The sequence below is a fragment of the Somniosus microcephalus genome, chromosome 16, assembly GCF_052327205.1.
Source record: "Somniosus microcephalus isolate GS21.2 chromosome 16, FLI_Smic_1.0, whole genome shotgun sequence".
Lineage (NCBI taxonomy): Eukaryota > Metazoa > Chordata > Chondrichthyes > Squaliformes > Somniosidae > Somniosus > Somniosus microcephalus.
In genome coordinates, this window is record NC_141002.1 from 74,037,595 (window position 1) to 74,058,442 (window position 20,848).

A 20,848-nucleotide genomic window follows, 5' to 3' on the forward strand; every position below is an offset into this window, starting at 1 on the left:
TGTTGCCGGATGATGTCATCGAAGGGCAACATGTAGATGAGAAATAGGAGGCGGCCAACGATAGATCCTTGGAGGACACCAGAGGTGACAGTGCGAGATTGGTAGGAATGAAACCAAGTGAGTGCAGTCCCATCAGTTGGACAACGGTGGAGGCGCATTGGAGCAGAATTTTGTGGTCAACCGTGTCAATGGTTGTAGACAGGTCCAGAAGGACAAGCAGGGATAGATTAGCTTTGTCGCAGTCAATTAGCATGTCATTTGTGACCTTCATAAGAGCAGTTTCAATACTGTGGCGGAGCAGGAGCCTGATTGGAGGGATTCAAACAAGGAGTTCTGGGAAATATGGGCACGGATTTGGGAGGTATCATATGGTTGTATGCATAAAATCCAAAGTCTGAATCTTAGAACACCATGATGAAATAAAGCAGCAAATTAACACCCACAATTATTAATAAAAACTGAAATTTCTAGAAGACAAATACATGATTCAGTTTATGTTGCTGTATTTTTAATGAAACGTCACTAAATAGGCACTAAAAAAGTTCATAGAAAAAGAGAGAAACTAGATAAGAGAAGGTAGAAAAAAGGATAAGATGATAAAAAGAGAGAAGGAAGAAGAAGAAAAATCTATTAGTGCCATGTTTATGCAGAACTGAAGGATACTATATTGGCTCCATTTTCACAGCAATCCAAATGACAGTCATAGAATCATAGACGTTTACGGCACAGAAGGAGGCCATTTCGGCCCATCGTGTCTCTGCTGGCCGACAAAGAGCTAACCAGCCTAATCCCACTTTCCAGCTCTTGGTCCGTAGCCCTGTAAGTTACGACACTTCAGGTGCACATCCAAGCACTTTTTAAATGTGGTGAGGGTTTCTGCCTCTACCCCCTTTCAGGCAGTGAGTTCCAGACCCCCACCGCCCTCTGGGTGAAGAAATTCCCCTCAACTCCCCACTAAACTTCTACCAATTACTTTAAATCTATGCCCCTGGTTTTTGACCTCTCTGCTAAGGGAAATAGGTTCTTCCTATCCACTCTATCTAAGCCCCTCATAATGTTATACACCTTGATAAGGTCTCCGCCCAACCTCCTCTGTTCCAAAGAAAACAACCCCAGCCTATCAATCTTTCCTTGTAGCTAAAATTCTCCAGTCCTGGCAACATCCTCGTAAATTTCCTCTGTACCCTCTCTAGTGCAATCACATCCTTCCTGTAATATGGTGACCAGAACTGCACGCAGTACTCTAGCTGTGGCCTAACTAGTGTTTTATACAGTTCGAGCATAACCTCCCTGCTCTTGTATTCTATGCCTCGTTTTTAATTCATGTTTTTATTGTTTGCTTGCACTGTATGAAGTTGGGGAAGGCACAGTTCTATACAAGGCACTCAACTGCATGCATGATGCACCGTTCTCTGGTCAACAATGGTGTTTTTGAATGAATCGATGCTAAGGTGTCAGCCTCGGCTCAGTGGTAACACTGTTGCTTCCAAGTCAGGTGGTCAAGGGTTCAAACTCCATTCCAGAGTCTTGAGCAGATAGTGTAGGCTGCCACTTCCGTGTAGTACTGAGGGGGTGCTGCAGGGTCAGAGATGCCATCTTTCAGATGAGATGTTAAACTGAGGCCCTGTCTGCAGTCTCAGGTGGACATAAACCATCCCATGACACAATGTGAAGAAGAGCTGAGGAGCTCTCACATGTTAGTCTTTAGTTTTCAGTAACTAAAGTGTGAATGGTGGTACGGCAGACTACCGAGGTTTGTTTAACTTTAAAAGCTGAACTTTTTGGGTGGGGCTTCATACGACTTGCTTTTGAGCTAAAGACAACGTGTATGCTTCCTGGTTGAGACTAAGTCTTCCAGGAAGTTAACGGGGGATATAACTCAGTCACTTATAACTAAGAATATCAGTGAAAAGGAGGAGTTACAATAGGACTGCAAATTTACATTGGCCCGGAATTTGCGGTGGGTAACTTGCTGTTATTACCCCTTTGAAACTGACCGTAACTTCAAGTTGCAGTCAGTCATTCACTGCTCTGACACTGGCTGTGCTGTGCCATCCCCATAGCCGGCAATCAGTGTAATCAGGGAAACTGATGAAAACTTCGGCTCTTCCGGGTTAATATTGCTGTTAATGCATTTTTAAAAAGTGTTTGTTCATCTTTATTTCAGGTTCACCTTTATTCCATGTGAGAGCCCCAATCTTTGTTTTGCTCTCTATAACATTTTTAAAAAGTCAGAATAAAAGGAGCGTGTTCAATTCCTGGTTCCCAGTCTGTGAGAATTCTGCATTGTGATTGGCTGCTTAGGCAGCTTGTTGATGTCACAGTAGCTCGCACTATGGAATTCCCACTAAACTGCACTGATCACAACTGAACATCGGAAAAGCCGCACTTCTCGCCACAGAAATCGCAAGATCTTTGTGGGAATCTTTCTTCGTGGCCAGCGGCGAACGCCTTTGCTTTGCCGCTGACCGCAGATTACGGGCCATTAAGTTTGCAGGGGAGTGGGACTAATTGGAAAGCTCTTTCAAAAGAACCAGCACAGCCACGATGGGCCGAATTGCCTCCTTCTGTGCTGTATGATTCTATGATTAAAGCACTTAAAGCTTTAACTTACGATCCTGGCGATAAATGCAGTTTCCCAGCTTCCCACTTTTAACCAAGGACTATTATTAGTGTGAGACGACATCTAACTTATGACCGAAAATCTCACATCAAGGATTGCCCAATGCTATCTACCCCTCGGAGTGGTGCTGAACTGTACAGACCAGGAAGGTGCCAGGTTTAATCACTGGTCTGTGCTAAATTAGTTGATCTCAGCAGAGGCAGCAGTAGGGGTGCCAAACTCAGATTAAGTAGGAGCCTTACAGCAAGCAGTCCTGTGCTGGGGAAAATATAGGGGTGGGGAAGAATATTAGCCAGGGTTCCAGTGTAATCTAATCACCCGTGGAGTATATGTATGCAAAAACTGATGTGTGTACCTTGTAGCCTGTAGAGAAAACATGGATCCGAACCCTTTTATGTCTCTGTATCATAACACTGATTTATCTGACTAAGTAAACCTCAGCAGCAATTCTATTCCTGCATTTTGTGTTTTTATTTCAGATTTCCAGTATCTGCAGTATTTTGCTTTTGCAATTCTATTCTATTGTACATCAATGCAAATAGAATTCCCAAGGATGTGATGAAGCACTATATAAATGCAAATTCTTTCTTCTTTCTTTCAGTGCATCAGCAAATTTGTTCTGCATTATTGCACTTACCTTCAGTGCATCTCCTTCATTTCCTTCCATCACTTCCAATATGAGTGCAGCAAGTACATTGAAACCTTGGCAGTAGCCTACAAATTTGTTCCAGCGAGCGTACGCAAGAAGGACCCGCTTCAGCACCACACGATCCTGCTCAGCCTCCTGCCCACAATAAGAACTGCAACCTGTTCTGTGAAGATCCTTGAAACAAACAATTGTAAGTATAAGTGAATCTTTATCTACATTCTAGACCTTCCTCTTGAGGGGTTCAGAGCAATGATCATTTCATGAGCCATGATGGTTTCTCGGGACAAGTGTTACTAAATCTGTAAAAGCATTTTTAGTAAACTCGTTGGTAGATTTTTTTAAATAATGCAGAGTAGAGTTGATATTTATAGATTTTCAATTCCTACCATTATACAGGGTACATACATATTTCTGAAATTGGGCAGATGTGTTAACATTAACAAATCTTCCTCAAAGTATTAAAGGAACACAGGGAGCAATTTTCAAGTAGCGCCTGCCCGTTTTACATCGTTAAATTGAGCACTAAGACCCTCAGAATCAGGTTACGGTCTCTCCCAGCCGTTCCCCACTCGAAGTGCGCCCAACGCCATTTTGGGATGGGCCTCTCCTTAGGCGTCCAGCGTGTCCACCTGAAATCGGCGAGGACCTATTTAATATATGAAACTGAGGGTCCTGCGCTTGCTGTAGGACCCAAATGCCACTTGCAACCACTTTAGCATGCTATTTGTCGGTTCTACAATAGACTTACAAATTGTGGGTGAAAACAGTCGGGAGAGCATAATGTCCAGAGTTATTTAAAGGGATCATTAGCTGCTCTCAGGTAAATCATTGATATGATCAGTTTGGCTGTTGGTGCTGCTTTTGCTCTTTTGGCTGTTGGCGCTGATATTAAACTTTCCAACAAGTTATCTGGCTGTATCTACACTGGAATTTTGACCAGGGGCTTCTGCAAACTGGCATTATGGTTTTGGTGATTAGGATGCCATTGTGGTTAGAGGAGGAGGGGAGGCAAGTGTCCACAAATCTGCAGCTGCAGAGACACGAGACAGAAAGAGGGAAACTTACCCCACTAGAGTGTACAGGCCATGAACTTCATACCTGCAGTTCAGCAAGGAGCGGCATGTGAGGACACTCTGGTTTGCCAGGGAAGCCTACATCATCTGTTGCAGCATCCACTGCAGCCCAGCACCAAGTCATGCTCATCCTTGACTGTGGCTCTGAAAGTCACTGTGGTCCTGAGTTTTTATGCCTTGGGATCATTCCAGGTTGCAGCAGCTGACATTTGCAACATTATTTACACCATCCAGGACAAAGCAGCCCACTGCCTTAAACATTCACTCCCTCCACCACCGGCGAACTGCGGCTGCAGTGTGTACCATCTACAAGATGCACTGCAGCAACTCGCCATGGCTTCTTCGGCAGCACCTCCCAAATCGTGACATCTACCACCTAGAAGGACAAGGGCAGCAGGAGCATGGGAACACCACCACCTCCAAGTTCCCCTCCAAGTCACACACCATCCTGACTTGGAAGTATATCACCATTCCTTCATCGTCGCTGCGTCAAAATCCTGGAACTCCCTCCCTAACAGCACTGTGGGAGTACCTTCACCACACGGACTGCAGCGGTTCAAGGCGGTGGCGCACCACCACCTTCTCAAGGGCAACTAGGGATGGGCAATAAATGCTGGTCTTGCCAGCGACGTCCAGATCTCATGAACGAATAAAATAAAAATCAGTCAATCATTCCAGGCTGCATGAAGCACATGACAGATACACTCTTCACCAGAGCCAATAAGTTCTTTTCTTTTCCCATAGAGGCTATGAAGCAGGAAGAAAGGGCTCTGGGGTTTGCCAGGATTTCAGGCTTTCCTCAGGTGCAGGGCATCATTAACTGTACACACACAGCCCTGCATGTTGCATCACAAGACCCTGGAGTATACGTCAACAGGAAGTGCTTCATCTTGCTGAACGTGCAGCTGGTGTTTTGACTGCAATGCATCATGCAAGTCTGTCCCAGGTATCCTGGCAGCTGTCATGATGCCTTCATCTTGTGCCAGTCCTCAATTTCCCCTCTCTTATGGCTGCATATAGTGACACCAGTATTCCTGGCCAGAATGGAGGTGATTGGGTAATTCCCCCATCAATCATGCCTGGTGACCTCACTGCTGTAAGTGACTGGGATTGATTTTACACATATAATTTGTATGTAACTATCCTCACTCACTGCAATTTTGTAGGAGAAATTACCCTTCTTTTAGCAGGAGAAGTGGCTGCAGTTTTGGTCAGGGTTTCTGTTTGCTGTATTTTGTAGAAACTCTTTTTAAGTATGGTGTGGAGATGCCGGTGTTGGACTGGGGTGGACAAATGTAAGAAATCACACAACACCAGGTTATAGTCCAACAGCTTTATTTGAAATCACAAGCTTTCGGAGCGCTGCTCCTTCATCACGTGAAGCCTCTGTAGACGGTTTGCTGTAGCTCGCTGTTAAACAGACTCGGTTTGCTGAGTAAGGAGACTGTTTGGGTTTTGCCGCATGTCCTGCCCCACCTCCAACTCCGTGCCTGACACAGTGCAACTCATTGGCTGACACAGGCCAATCATTGGCTGACATAGTGGTGTCAATAGACACTCTGCTCTTGGCTTTGCCCAGGCCATCAGCGAAGAGGCTAGCTGCTTGGAGACGAGGGATACCCCCTGCAGGTCTGGCTCATGACACCTGTCAGAAATCTGTGCACAGACGCAGAGATGAGATATAATTAAGACATGGCACCACAAGAGCCCTGATAGAGCAAGCCAGCAGCATCCTCAAGGATAGGCCTGGAGGCGTTTGGCAATAGATGCCCCAGAGAGTCTCTAGGTTTGCTGCTGTTTGCTGCAAGCTCCACAAATTTGTCATGGAAAGGGGCCAAGCCATCAAGCCACCTGTGGAGGAAGACATGGAGGTGGAGCAGCATGAAGAACAAGAAGATATAGAGGATGATGAAAAAGAGCAAGGTCCATTTATCCTGCCAGCTCTTCGATAGCAGCTTATCAAAGAGCACTTCAACTAACAAACTCTTATTTCCTAGCACCATCAGTCCCTCCCAATATCATCCGAGTCCATCTACCATTCTTAGGACTGCATTCAACCCAAACACCAGTGTGGGTCTTTCAATCAAATCACAATGCCTGGTCAACAAATATTCAAAGAAACTCTGCACACCAAGAATTCCATAAAAACTGTAACTGAAAATAAGCATCAACACATTCAGCAACTAATGAGCACCCTTAGTGCCTGACTTTAGTGGTCTCCTACCTAGTCTACTGCTCCTGCAAAGTGCCACCCCAGTGGCTTCAGCATGGGAGGTGGAAGGCTGCTGAGCCTCCCATGAAGGCACTTGAGAGCGCTGTGGTCACCGAAGCTCGAACCGGAGGGGACCTGGCTGCAGACTGCAGCACCTTGGCTACTGCTAGGGCAGTCTGGCCCAGCTGCCTTTTGGCACAAGGACGGGCATAGGTTGAGGAGTTGGTGGGGGAGCAGGAATGCTGTCATCCTGATAGAGGCTACTGCTGTCCTCTCTCATTACGCTGCTTGCTACTCACATGGGGCTGCGTCTCGGCACTCGCACTGATCTGCGGAAGAGCCGACGGCAGGAGGGCTGTGACAGAACTCAAGCCCCTATCCATACTTTAATGCAGACTGTGGGAGCCTCTGGAGATGGAGGCAACAGTGCAGCCACAAGCCAAGTTAGAAGGTCGGGGGTTCAAGCCCCACTCCAGAAACTTGAGCACATAATCTAGGCTGATCGTTCAGTGAAGTAATGAGGGAGTGATTGATGCATTATTGGAGCTGCTGTCTTTTGGATGAGATGTTAAACCAAGGCCAGATCTGCCTGCTCAAGTGGACGGAAAAGATGACAAGATGCTATTTGAAGAAGAGTAAGGGAGTCCCCCCACCCCAGTGTCAACATTTATCCCTCAACCAATACCACCAAAACAGTGTAGCTGCTATTTGTGGGACCTTGCTGTGTGCAATTTGGCTGTACAGTGATTACATTTCAAAAGTAATTCATTGGCTTTAAAGCAGTTGGGGCAACCTGCAGTGATGAAAGGTGGCATATAAATGTAAGTTTTCTTTCTATGCATGCTAGTTTGGAGTTGATCCCTTTCAAACAAAGAGCGTTTTGATTTCTCAGTTCCTCACTGGTATTAACTGACTGCTTTTGACTAATTCACTTTTAATCAATTGGATATTTGATTGGCAATTGAACAGATAATTCACTCAATCTGCCCCGTAGACAGTACAATTAGGCCGAGCGCAAGATGGCGAACAATCCAATCTCGCCAGTTTCTCGCCGGGCAGTTGAGGTTAAAATTATCCCCTATGTGGTTGATTTTTAATGGCCTCAGAGCAACTAGGCATGGGCAATAAATGCTGCCTTGCCAGTATCACAAATATCCCAAGAACAAATTTTAAAAAACAGTAAATTTAGTTCCTATGGTTATATTGATATCCCTGAAGCAAATTTAAAAAGAAAAATGTCTTTTGTTTGCATTTATTTATTAATGTCAGTATGTTCACAGGTACTCTGCATTTCAGCTTTCACATAATGCAGAAAACCTATTCTCTTCAGAATAAATTCTAAATGCCAATCCAATACAGCTGAGATATTCCATCAGCACTCTGCATTATCTGTGCAGATACGGATACGTATTTTGTAGCAGTAGCCATGGCAACATACGTCATGTCAGGGCACTGTTGTTAGGATACCTCGACATCTTTTAAATGCTTTTCTTTCCAGATATGGAACCTGGAGTTATAGTGGGTGTTCATAGCTTACAGCGAACACAAATGTACAACTATTACATTTTGACAGCTGAATAAAAACACTGAAAAGGTAAGCAAACAAGGTTAAATTTGAATACCAAGATAATCAATTGGCCATGAAATTTTTTTGTCTTCATAAGAATGTACAGTTGTTGCAAATGTTACAGGGAATGGTAGCATAGTGGTAATGTCACTGGGCTAGTAATCCAGAGGCCTGGACTAATGATCCAGAAACGTGAGTTCAAATCCCACCACGGCAGCTGGGGAATTTAAATTCAGTTAATTAAATAAATCTGGAATAAAAAGCTAGTAATGGTGACCATGAAACGATGAGATTTTCGTAAATACCCATCTGGTTCACTAATGCCCCTTTAGGGAAGGAAATCTGCCGTCCTTACCTGGTCTGGCTTATATGTGACTCCAGACCCACAGCAATGTGATTGACTCTTAACTGCCCTCTGAAATGGCCTAGCAAGTCATTCAGTTGTAACTAACCGCTACAAAATAATAAGAATGAAGCTGGATGGACCACTCGGCATCGGCTACGGATATGGTAACGGCACACCCAGCCCAGTCAACCCTGCGAAGTCCTCCGCACCAACATCTGGGGACTTGTGCCAAAATTGGGCAGAGCTGTCCCACAGACTAGTCAAGCAACAGCCTGACATAGTCATACTCACAGAATCATACCTTTCAGCCAATGTCCCGAACTCCTGCAGTATGTCCTGTCCCACTGGCAGGACAGACCCACCAGGGGTGGTGGCACAGTGGAATACATTCGGGAAGGAATGGCCCTGGGAGTCCTCAACATTGTCTCTGGACCCCATGAACTTTCATGGCTTCAGGCCAAGCATGGGCAAGGAAACCTCCTGCTGATTACCACCTCCCTCAGCTGATGAATCAGTACTCCTACCATGTTGGAAGAAGCACTGAGAATAGCAAGGGTACAGAATGTACTCTGGGTGGGGGACTTCAATGTCCATCACCAAGTGTGGCTCGGTAGCACCACTGACTGAGCTATAGAGTCCTGAAGGACATAACTGCCAGTCTGGGCCTGTGACAGGTGGTGAGTGAACCAACACGAGAGAAAAACCTACTTGACCTCGTCCTCACCAATCTATCTGTCCGTGGCAGCAGTGCACAGTCGAAGCCCCGCCTTCACACGGAGAACACCATCCGTCGTGTTGTGTGGCACTACCACCATGCTAAATGGGATAGATTCAGAACAGATCTAGCAGCTCAAAACTAGGCATCCATGAGGTGTTGTGGGGCAGCAGCAGAATTGTATTCCACCAGAATCTGTAACCTCATGGCCTGGCATATCCCCCACTCTACCATTACCACCAACCCTGGTTCAACAACAAGTGTAGAAGAGCATGCCAGGAGCAGCACCAGGTGTACCTAAAAATGAGGTGTCAACCTGGGGAAGCTGCAACACAGGACTACATGCATGCTAAAAAGCTGAAGCAGCATCCTGTAGACAGGGCTAAGCGATCCCACAATCAATGGATCAGATCAAAGCTCTGCAGTCCTGCCACATCCAGTCATGAATGGTGGTGGACCATTAAACAACTAACGGGAGGAGGAGGCTCCAAGAATATCCCCATCCTCAATGATGGTGGAGCCCAGCACGTGAGTGCAAAAGACAAGGCTGAAGCGTTTGCAACCAACTTCAGCCAGAAGTGCCGATTGGATGATCCATATCGGCCTACTCCCAAGGTTCACAGAAGCCAGTCTTCAGCCAATTCGATTCACACCACATGATATCAAGAAACGGCTGAGCGCACTGGATACATCAAAGGCTGTGGGCCCCAACAACATCCCGGCTATTGTGCTGAAGACTTGTGCTCCAGAACTAGCTGCGCCTCTAGCCAAGCTGTTCCAGTACAGCTACAACACTGGCATCTATCCGACAATGTGGAAAACTGCCCAGGTATGTCCTATCCACAAAAAGTAGGACAAATCCAACCTGGCAAATTACCGCCCTATCAGTCTACTCTCAATCATCAGCAAAGTGATGGAAGGTGTCATCGACAGTGCTATCAAGCGGCACTTACTCACCGATAACCTGCTCACTGATGCCCAGTTTGGGTTCCGCCAAGACCCCTCGGCTCCCGACCTCATTACAGCCTTGGTCCAAACATGGACAAAGGAGCTGAATTCCAGAAGTGAGGGGAGAGTGACTGCCCTTGACATCAAGGCAGCATTTGACCGAGTCTGCCATCAAGGAGTCCTAGTAAAACTGAAGTCAATGGGAATCAGGGAGAAAACGCTCCACTGGCCACTTGATCGGCAACCCATCCACCACCTTAAACATTCACTCCCTCCACCACTGGCGTACCATGGCTGCAGCGTGTACCATCTACAAGAGGCACTGCAGAAACTCGGCAAGGCTTCTTCGGCAGCACCTCTCAAACCCGCAACCTCTTCCACCTAGAAGGACAAGGGCAGCAGGCGCATGAGAACACCACCACCTCTAAGTTCCCCTCCAAGTCACACACCACCCTGACTTAGAAGTATATCGCCGATCCTTCATCGTCGCTGGGCCAAAATCCTGGAACTCCCTACCTAACAGAACTGTGGAAGTACCATCACCACATGGACTGCAGCAGTTCAAGAAGGTGGCTTACCACCACCTTCTCAAGGGCAACTAGGGATGGACAATAAATGCTGGCATTACCAGTAACGCCCACATCCCATAAACGAATTTTTTAAAAATTGTGTTTTCTTTCATTGGAAAGGTAGTGGCCTAGAAATGTGATTACACCTGGAAACGGGCATGCAGAGGGTGGGGCAGGCACTGCACACACCTGTTCATATTATCCCAGGCAGTACATTAAATTTATGCTGGGACCTCATTCAAATGATTTAGGTATATAGCCAGCGCTACCCGTGCCATTCATTGGCTGCATGTCTGTGTGGGGGGGTGGGGCGGGACGGAAATTAGGCATCTATGATGCCACTTATAAAAACTTAGCTCCTAGGACATGGCTGCAATGCCGAAAGAAGTTCACGGACCACATCAGAGTTGTCAAAAATATTGCTCTCTTACTCTCTGCTCACACCTCCACAACTCACAATACACCCCCGCTTCTCTTCACCCTCCTAATATCACTGCACCACATTTCACTCCACTGGTCACAGGATGACAGCGTGCCTGCTCCCCCAATACCCACTCCGTCAGTGTCCTTGTTGGTGCCAGACAGCCAGCTGGGCCAGACTGACTCGGCCTTGGCCGAGATGCAGGTTCTCAAGGCCCTCAGCTGCTCAAGGGTCAGTAAACAAGCACAGAAGACAGGCACGAAGGGCTTTCACAAGGGTGATTCTTAACTATTTCTGTTAACTATTAGATACAGATGGAATTGAGTTGTTTGATAAATTTGTTCTTTGGTTCTGGATTTAGTGTTGGTGTTTATATTTGTAGTGAAGGGAGGGCAAGACCCATAAGGCTGGACTGAAGCAAGACAATTGGATGGTGATAATAAGGACAGTGGTGATTAGGATTGCGGGGCTGTTGGTGTAATGGGCACGCGAGGGATGGTTCAAGTGAAGCGCTCTTCGATGAACTGCTCTCAGAGCGCTCTGGCAGCTAGGGGCACTGGTGGTTGATGCTGCTCCTGTTGTTCCTCCTCTTCATGTTGCTCCTCCTCCTCCTGCACTTCCTGCTGCCCAGGTTGTGGTAAGAGCTGGACCCTCATGAAGGCAAAGTTATGGAGCATGCAGCATATGAGCAGAGATCTGGATACCCACTCAGTGGTGTACTGTAAAGCTCCTCCCAAACGGGCCAGGCAGTGGAAGAGTTGCTTTAGCAGATCAACTGTCTGCTCAATGACATTTCTGGTGACAACATGGCTCTTGTTGTTGGCCAGCTCTGCAGCTGTGCCCAGGTTCCTGAAAGGAGTCATGAGCCAAATCTGAAAGGGATCGCCTTTGTCGTCCAACAGCCAGCCGGTAACCTGATGGCCTGGTTGTAACAAAGGTGGCACTGAGGACTGACACAGGATAAATGAATCCTGCCAGGATAGTGGGCACAGACCAGCATGATGCGCTGCACGTGGTCACAAACAAGCTGGATGTTGAGGGTGTTGAATCCCTTTCTATTGACAAAGATGCCAGGGATAGTGATTGGGAGTACGCAAGGATCTTGTACTCTGGGGAAGCCGGGCAAAGACTAGTCCACTCTGGTCCTGCTTTGCTCTGTCCATGGGGAAAGAAATGTAGCTGTTCTTCCTAGAGTAGAGAGATTTGGTGACCTCCCTGATACAGCGATGGACTGCAAACTGAGATGTCGTTGATATCATCTGCTACAGCCTGCAAGGAACCCGTGGCATAAAAGTTAAGGGTCACAGTGACCTTAACAGCCACAGGCAGTGCTCTCCATGCCCTAATTTGAGGCTCAAAGTGTGGTTGCAGCAGGTAACATAGCTCAGCGATAGCCTCCTTTGTCTCAGGCTTTGCTCCTCAGAGAGGTTCATGTAGGAGAAGTGCTCCCCGAGGACCCGCTGTGGGCATGATCTCCTGCGCAGTGCCCACCTCCTCCTTTCTCTCCTCTGAGCATCTCCTGCTCTCTCTTATATTCTTTGCCGCTCTCTTTCATCCTACAGCCCCAGAGGCAGCCCTGCCAGACCACCCATGACTGCAGTAAAACTGTTTTGAAGGTAGTAGACAATATTTAATTTATAATAGAGAACATGGTGCATCAACTTGCTTTCACAAAACAGATGCGGGGGTGTGGGGGGTGTTGCGCAGGAGGAATTGTTCAGGGAATCATTCCAAAACCTAAAAAAGTTTATTGCCTCCAGTTCCTCACTGTTAACAAGAGTTAAGAAATTAATAGACACATTGCTAATAATCACCATAATATACAAGAACCACCATTATAATTGTTTCTGTTCAACTCAGATTCTATTATCTTGTATGAAGGATATAACAAACTCTACTTCAACTACTGGAAAATGTACCAAGTAGTGTATCAAAAATGAAACTTTTTGAAGGCAGTATACTCCCCGTCCCCCTAGATGTATAGTATATCCACTTGTAAATGACTAACGCACATGCGTATGCAGGCACACAATTCTGCAGCATTAGGGTAGGGAAAGCGAAAGGTTTGTCATAACAGAAGCAGTTAGATTGGGCATTACCTTTACTATTTGAATGCCCATGGAATCATCATCAGGGTTGCTCCTATCATTAAAAGCAAAACGCATAGTCTTCTCCCAGTCGATTGCGATACTGTGCAAGTACTGATCTGCTAGAGTCAGCCAAACCTGAAGGGGAATAGATAGTACAATAAAACTCTGACCGAGTTCTATAAGGAAAAGTAGATTACAATCAACATGAACTAGGGATTCTTGTAAGATGTAGACTAAAAAATAACACAGTCCATTAAAACTGCAGGAGATTTAACAGATACACTAGAAATAACAGAATCTAAATGGCTGAACTTTTTCATCAGAAATGAAACAAGGATACATATTTTGCAAACAGACCACTTACTTTAATGTTCAGTTTCATTGAGTTTTCACAAAAATTAAAATGCATTAATCAGCAAAATTCCAAGTGAATTTGATATTTAAATTTGTTTGTCTCATAATCACTTTCAGTTGTGTAAAGTTTGCTACAGCCCCCACCCCATTAAAATAATGGTGAGTTGCATAAAATTTAATATGTCCTGTAAATAGGCCAAGATTGATTTAAGTGTAAATGTGGTTTGCCTTTCATTCTTTGCTCCATAGATGTAACGACTCATTAGATCAATGTAGTAGTACCCATTGGCACTACAATGGAAGGGGTATGTTAACCTTTACATAAGCAACAACTTGTATTTATATAATGCATTTAATGTTGAAAACCATCCCAAGGCACCTCACAGAAGAAGCGTAATCAGGCAAAAATTGACTCTAAGCCAAAGAAGGAGATATTAGGAGGGATGACTACAAAGAGGAGGCTGGACCATAAAGGGCCATATCTTTTCAATAAAACATTTTACATTTTCAAACGACTTAACTAATATGCACAAATAGCATCGGTTAAATCTTTAATTGTTAACATCAAATCCCCTTTCGTGACTGCCTACCACATTGCTGAATGAAATGGGCCAAACGCCAAAGTGGCGCAAAAGTCGCCTGAACGCAGGATTTAGCGCAGCGATCGGAGTGATACCGATCGCCAGAAATTCAGTTTCAGTGCCCCTCGAGGGACACGGGGCGCGGCTCGAGGCGCTCCGCGTCCCACTTAGGGCGCTGAAACTGATTATCGCAGCGCAACGTGCCGCAGCATCACGCTGCGGTACTGCAGGCCTTCCTCCCACTGTTAAGGGGGAGGTGCCTGCAACAGCGCGATCCCCGATCGCGAGTGCCGGCAAATGAGCCCGGCACCAAGGAGAAGTGCCGGGCTCTCGGGAAACAGCCGGCAATGCCGCGGGGGGGGGGGGGGGGTTAGGAGGCCGGGGACGGAGGTGCTGGCAGGCGGCTGCCGAAAAAGCAGCCGCCCCGCACCTCCACCTTAACTTGCGCCGCTGCCGGCACAGTAAGGCCCCGTGAACCGGGCACGGGTAGCGAACGGCGCAACTGCGGCGTTCGCTACCAAATATCGCGAACGGGGCACGAATGGGGCGCTGCGCACACCGATGACGTCATCGGTGGCGGCGCAGCGCAAATGCCTAACGCCACCATTAGCGCCCCTACTGAATATCGTGGGAGACGCAGCCAGTGGCGCTGCAGCCACTGACTGCCTCTTTAGGCGCTAACAGGTGGCGCTACTCACCCAATTTCTCCCCCTTTGTATGTGTTAAATTGTATTCCTTTCCATTCAGTTAATTTAAATTCAAAACATTGTTGCACTGATTACTTTTTTCCTCGTACTATTGCCCTATTTCAAGGTCTTTAGCACATTCCAGATTTATAAAGTGCATTGCAATTATTTTAAACTCTTGTTTCTGACAGGAACTAAGTTGCGTACTGCATTAATCATTCTGTAGTACCACATGCAGCTAAAGTTTTCTCGGCAATTGATAGTACATAACAAACAAGATCGGAACAATTAATGCTTCTGCAAAATTATTATATAGAGCAAGTTTTGGGCTGATTCAGAAGATACCAAAGTGTTTTAAATGCTGAAAATGTGGAAATACAATTTACACATAAGCACTAAATTCTCTTTGCACACCATGGGCTAAGAATATTTCACAATGAGTGATCTACAATGTTGGTTGTTAAGCCATACATAATCATGTTGAGGTGCTTGTATATAAGTATCTGGAGAGAAAGTGATCATCAGATCTAAATGGAACATGTTACCGCAGATTTAGAAGATTAGAAGTTCACTCACTTCATTTTAAGGCATGTGACAGCTATTACTGTTTAAACTTGTACAAGTTGAGGGGGAAGAGCTAAATTTGTGTACCCATTGAGGTAAGAAATGGCAGTGCTGGAGAATGGGCCTTATATTGTAAGCCTTAATAAATAAAAAACTGTAATTTACTGGGCATCTTCAGTACCGTCTGGCATGAGTTTAGAATAGTGCTCATAGAAGTGTCATTTGGTGCAATACTAACTCCCAGTTTGGGGCTTGAGCCTGTATCAAGACAGTGTTAACCATCACTGTGGTTAACCAGTCATGTACTTAATACAGTAACATGTCATACTATAGCTACTCACAAAGGTTTTAAAAAATCTCCACTTTTAGCACTGTAGGCCATTGCTTTGAATGACATCTATTTACCATTTTTGCTGTTGCTCTGAGTTTCTCACACTCAAATACATGTTGTTGCTATATAGTTACAGATCAGATGATGTAATCTCCTTCAATTATAAAACATATTTAATGATGATGACATTGTATTTGGCAACAGAACAATAAGTTAGAGTTAATTAAAATAGTCCACATTTAAAATTAGCATTTGTCAAATTTTAATCATTTTAATTGTTTAGCTAGCTCATGGTATGAATAGAACACATGAAAAGCTATGGGATATAATTTATATTACACTCAGTAATGAGAATTCATTTGTAACTGCATTACTCATCATTTATAAACTCTGTGGAATAAAATTGTATCCCGCAGATCTTCATTAAATACCACCTCGGCATACTCATCTTTGCAAGTTACAAAATACATAAGAATTTTCTACCAAATTTGAAGAATATATACAAGAGAATATTGCTCATTATAATTCTATCTACATTAACTGTGATATATGTAATCTTACCACAATGTTTTAATAAGAGCGTAAGAAATGCTCATTTGGCCCCTCGAGCCTGCTCCGCCATTCAATAAGATCATGGCTGATCTTCTACCTCAACTCCACTTTCCTGCACTATCCCCATATCTCTTGATTCCCTTAATATCCAAAAATCTTTCGATCTCTGTCTTGAATATACTCAACAACTGAGTCTCCACAGCCCCCTGGGGTAGAGAATTCCAAAGATTCACCACCCTGAGTGAAGAAATTTCTTCTCATCTCAGTCCTAAATGGCCAACCCCTTATTCTGAGACTGTGACCCCTGGTTCTAGACTCCCCAGCCAGAGGAAACATCCTCCCTGCATCTACCCTGTCAAGCCCTGTAAAAATTTTGTATGTTTCAATAAAACCACCTCTCATTCTTCTAAACTCTAGAGAACATTGGCCCAGTCTACTCAATCTCTCCTCATAGGACAATCTCCCCATCCCAGGAACCAGTCTGGTGAACCTTTGTTGCACTCCCTCTATGGCAAGTATATATCCTTCCTTAGGTAAGGAGACCAAAACTGTACACAATACTCCAGATCTCACCAGGGCCCTATATAATTGCAGTAAGACATCTTTACTCCTACACTCAAATCCTCTTGTAATAAAGGCCAACATACCATTTGCTTTCCTAATTGCTTGCTGTATCTGCATGTTAACTTTCAGTGATTCGTGTACAAGGACACCCAGGTCCCTCTGAACACCAACATTTCCCGATCTCTCACCATTTAAAAAATACTCTGCTTTTCTATTTTTCCCACCAAAGTGGATAACTTCACATTTCTCCACATTATATTCCATTTGCCATGTTCTTGCCCACTCACTTAGTTTGTCTATATCCCCTTGAAGCCCCTTTGCATCCTCCTCACAACTTACATTCCCACCCAGCTTTGTATCATCAGCAAACTTGGATATGCAGGAAACTTTGGTTTATCCGGAGGTTATATGTCCGGAATACTCGATCTAACGGCAAAAATCAGGAGCCGTTTTCTATATGTTTTTTTTAGTTCTCGTTGCTTTTTTCCCCCCCCAGTCAAGCACTGCAAGGTCTGTAGCTATAGCAACAGCTTCAGCTACAGACGCTTGCAGTGCAGCCGACTGTTTTGAAGCTGTTGCTAAGCAACAGGGTTTGTTGATTCACACGGAGCTTCTCAGTTTCGTATGTTTAAACATTAACTCTGGTATGTCCGGCACTTTTGATGTTACGGCACCAGCTCGGTTCCGTCAGTGCCGGATATCAGAAAGTTTCCTGTATTACATTTGGTCCCCTCATCCAAATCATTGATATAGATTGTGATTAGCTGAGGCCCAAGCACTGATCCTTGCGGTACCCCACTAGTTATAGCCTGCCAGCCCACAAATGACCCGTTTATTCCTACTCTCTGTTTTCTGTCCATTAACCAATCCTCAATCCATGCTAGTATATTACCTCCAATCCCATGAGCCCTAATTTTGTTTAATAACCTCTTGTGTGGCACCTTATCGAATGCCTTCTGAAAATCCAAATACACCACATCCACTGGTTCCCCCTTGTCTATTCTGCTAGTTACAACCTCAAAAAACTCTTAACAGATTCGTCAAACACGATTTCCCTTTCATAAATCTGTGTTGACTCTGCCTAATCCTATTATTATTTTCTAAGTGCCCTGTTACCACGTCCTTAATAATAGATTCTAGCATTTTCCCTACTACTGATGTCAGGCTAACTGGTCTGTCGTTCCCCATTTTCTCTCTCCCTCCTTTCTTAAATAGTCGGGTTACATTTGCTACCTTCCAATCCACGGGAACCATTCTAGAATCTATGCAATTTTAAGTCCTTTAAACAGTTTACTTTGTAAAATGTCAGCTTTGAAGGTGAATATGACTATGTACAAATAATTTGTTATTAACAAAGACAGATGCGAAAACCACATAGAAATGGTCTCTACAATTGACAGCCACTTACCCTTTTCCTCCAATCCTTTGGAATTCCCGTTGGTAACCTAGCAACGGATTTCAGAGCATCATACCACTAAAAACAAATAACTATGAATTAATTCTGCAAAACAGTTTCAGGGAAGTTTTACATTAAAATTACAGTAACTAATTTGTTAACTACTCAGCTGTATGAATTATTTCAGATATGCCAGAAGTTAAAATATGGATTATATTAAAACATAAAAGCTAAAGACAGATGACACTGTCATCTGGTTCAGATTGAATCCAGTCTACGATATAACTGGCAAATACTGGTCTCAGATCAGTAGCTGCAGCAGGACAGAAGTCTGAAAGAGTTAAGTAGTCCAGACACTATGGTCCCGATTTTCGGCTTGTGTGGGAAATGTTCGGGTTTCCCCGAATGTGGGGGTTCTGACACACATAAAAAAGTGTCAGCCAGCTCCACGCAATTTTCCCTCAATTGGCCAATTAATTCCCAGCATGTGGGCAGCCTTGCTAATTGTTCAATTCGAGTCAGAAATCCCCACAGTATGATGTCATCATTCGTGGTGCTTTCAAGGTCCATAGCAAGCACTGCATCCTCTGAAGGCTTCCAAATGAACCATACAGGATGGCAGAGGAGCCTGCAGCAGCTGTGGCCAGTGCCAGACCCCGAGCTGCCTTCAAATTCGACGAGGCTTCACTGCAGGCATTATTGGATTGGGTTAGGGCCCACAGGGAGGTCCTCTTCCCTAGCTCAGGGAGGAAGAGGCCTCCCACTGAGACCAATGCTGCATGGATGCAGGTGTCAGCAGATGCCAACTCGCTGGGAGTCACCAGAAGAACCTTGGCATTACATCTCTAACTCCTTCCTTTACTCCCCCACAGTACCATCCAGAGCCCCCGTCCTCACTGTGCAGGAGGAAGAGGCTGTGCAGCCAGACTCCTCAGAGGAAGCTCCAACCTCTGAGGGCACAGCATCAGCAGAAGTAAGTGCACCCAGCACCAGCGCAGACACTCACACCTCGGGGGGACCTTTGGGACATAGAGTAGTGTTGTCACCTGGTGTTTCACAGCTCACAAGTGAGCCTCAGCAGATTCTGGAGACAGGAACAGCAGTGGAGAGTCCTCGTCGGAGGGCGCAGGACTCTGCCAGCTCAGCTCAGCTGCGCTGCATGTTGACCCTCTGCCTCTGGGTCCATCCGCAAGAGAAGAGGTGATGGATCTCCATGCACAGATGCAGGAGTCCCTGGCAGGTTTTGTCTCCAGGGTCGCTGCGAGTGTGGAGTGAATGGAGGAGTCCATAGCGACCATGAGCAGAGCCTTTGTGGAGTCATTGGCGCATGAACGCAGCACCATGGAAAGGTTGGCAACCTCCATGGAGGAGATAACTCGCCAGGGTACGGAAAACATGGTGAGTGCTCATAAGAGAATGACATCTCTTGAGGAGCATTGGCCATCTGTTGAACAGAGAAACCAGATCTTCATGGAAGTCCTTCTGAGTAGGACTGCCAGTGCAGAAACGTGTCCCCATGGCCCCCTAAAGCGCAGCAAGGTGCTCTCAAGCCACTTCCAAGCGCTGGCCCCTTCTGGCCTGTGCAGCTTCAGGTGAGTGAGCAGCAGCCTGGTGCTCCTGGTGCTCATCCTGCTGTTCCTGGTTCTGCTGCTGCCGCCTCTGCTGCTGGAGATCCTGTACTGGCAAGAAGGGAAGGAAAAAAAGGCGTCCCATGCTTCTCGCAGATGCCTCCGCTGAGGAAGCGCTGAGTGAGGGTGGCGAGAGGGGCTTCCCAGGAGATCGCATTGGAGAAGTGTGTGAGGCTCCAACCTTCCACAGCTGTGCCTAAGCCTTGAAGGAGTAGCCCCAAACCTGCAACAACAAGGTCCTTCAACATACAAGTGCCGTCCCTTTAAATCGCAGCTTTCCCTGACCTGCAGCTGACAGCAAGCAAGCCGGCAAGCTTCACGCCAGGTCTCATCAGCGGGGTTCCCCGCAGGCGTGTTTGATGTGGGGAAAGCCCCAAAGTCACAATGGCCCCGGAAAATCTTCTTCAACAAGGTAATAATTGGTCATTAGTGTGCCGACGACCAGTCCCACCAGCAGTGGCTGGGACTGAAGCGGGTCGCGGGGAAACGGTGGTCCGAAAGTTGGACGGGGAATCAGGCGGGGGGGGGTCCCGACCCGCTTTTTCGGCGATTTTCGGCCCCCGGCCACCTGAAAAGCTGCCCGACGGCGGCCAGAAAATTGACCCCTATGACTTCAAGCAATTGAGAGTGCATGTATTTTTAAAAAGTTACATTCTTTTCATTCCCTGGATTTGACTGTCACTGACAATGCCAGCATTTATTGCTCATCTTTAATTGCCCTTGAGCAGGTGGAGGTGGGCCTTCTTCTTGAAACACTGGAGTCCACATGGTGAAGGTGCTGTTGGTTAGGGTGTTTCAAGATTTTAACCCACGATGATGAAGGAATGGTGATATATTTCCAAGTCAGGATGGCGTATGACTTGGAGAGGAACTTGGAGGTGATGGCGTTCCCGGGTACCTGCTGCCCTTGCCCTTCCAGGTGGTGGAGGTCGCAGATTTTGAAGGTGCTGCCAAAGAAGCCATAGTGACTTGCTGCAGC

The 20,848-nt window shown here is 45.9% G+C and overlaps 1 protein-coding gene across 2 annotated transcripts in view; it reads right to left on the reverse strand.

The window, feature by feature from the left end:
• Positions 1–20,848, reverse strand: part of tbc1d30 (TBC1 domain family, member 30) — a 108,264-nt gene that overhangs the window by 55,267 nt on the left and 32,149 nt on the right. For both annotated transcript variants that reach the window (XM_086009270.1, XM_086009269.1), the window contains exons 4-6: positions 18,254–18,319; positions 13,223–13,348; positions 3,261–3,446 (exon numbers count right to left, since the gene is read on the reverse strand). In XM_086009270.1, coding sequence (XP_085865396.1) covers positions 3,261–3,446; positions 13,223–13,348; positions 18,254–18,319 — 378 coding nt within the window. The remainder of the gene's footprint in view (positions 1–3,260; positions 3,447–13,222; positions 13,349–18,253; positions 18,320–20,848) is intronic.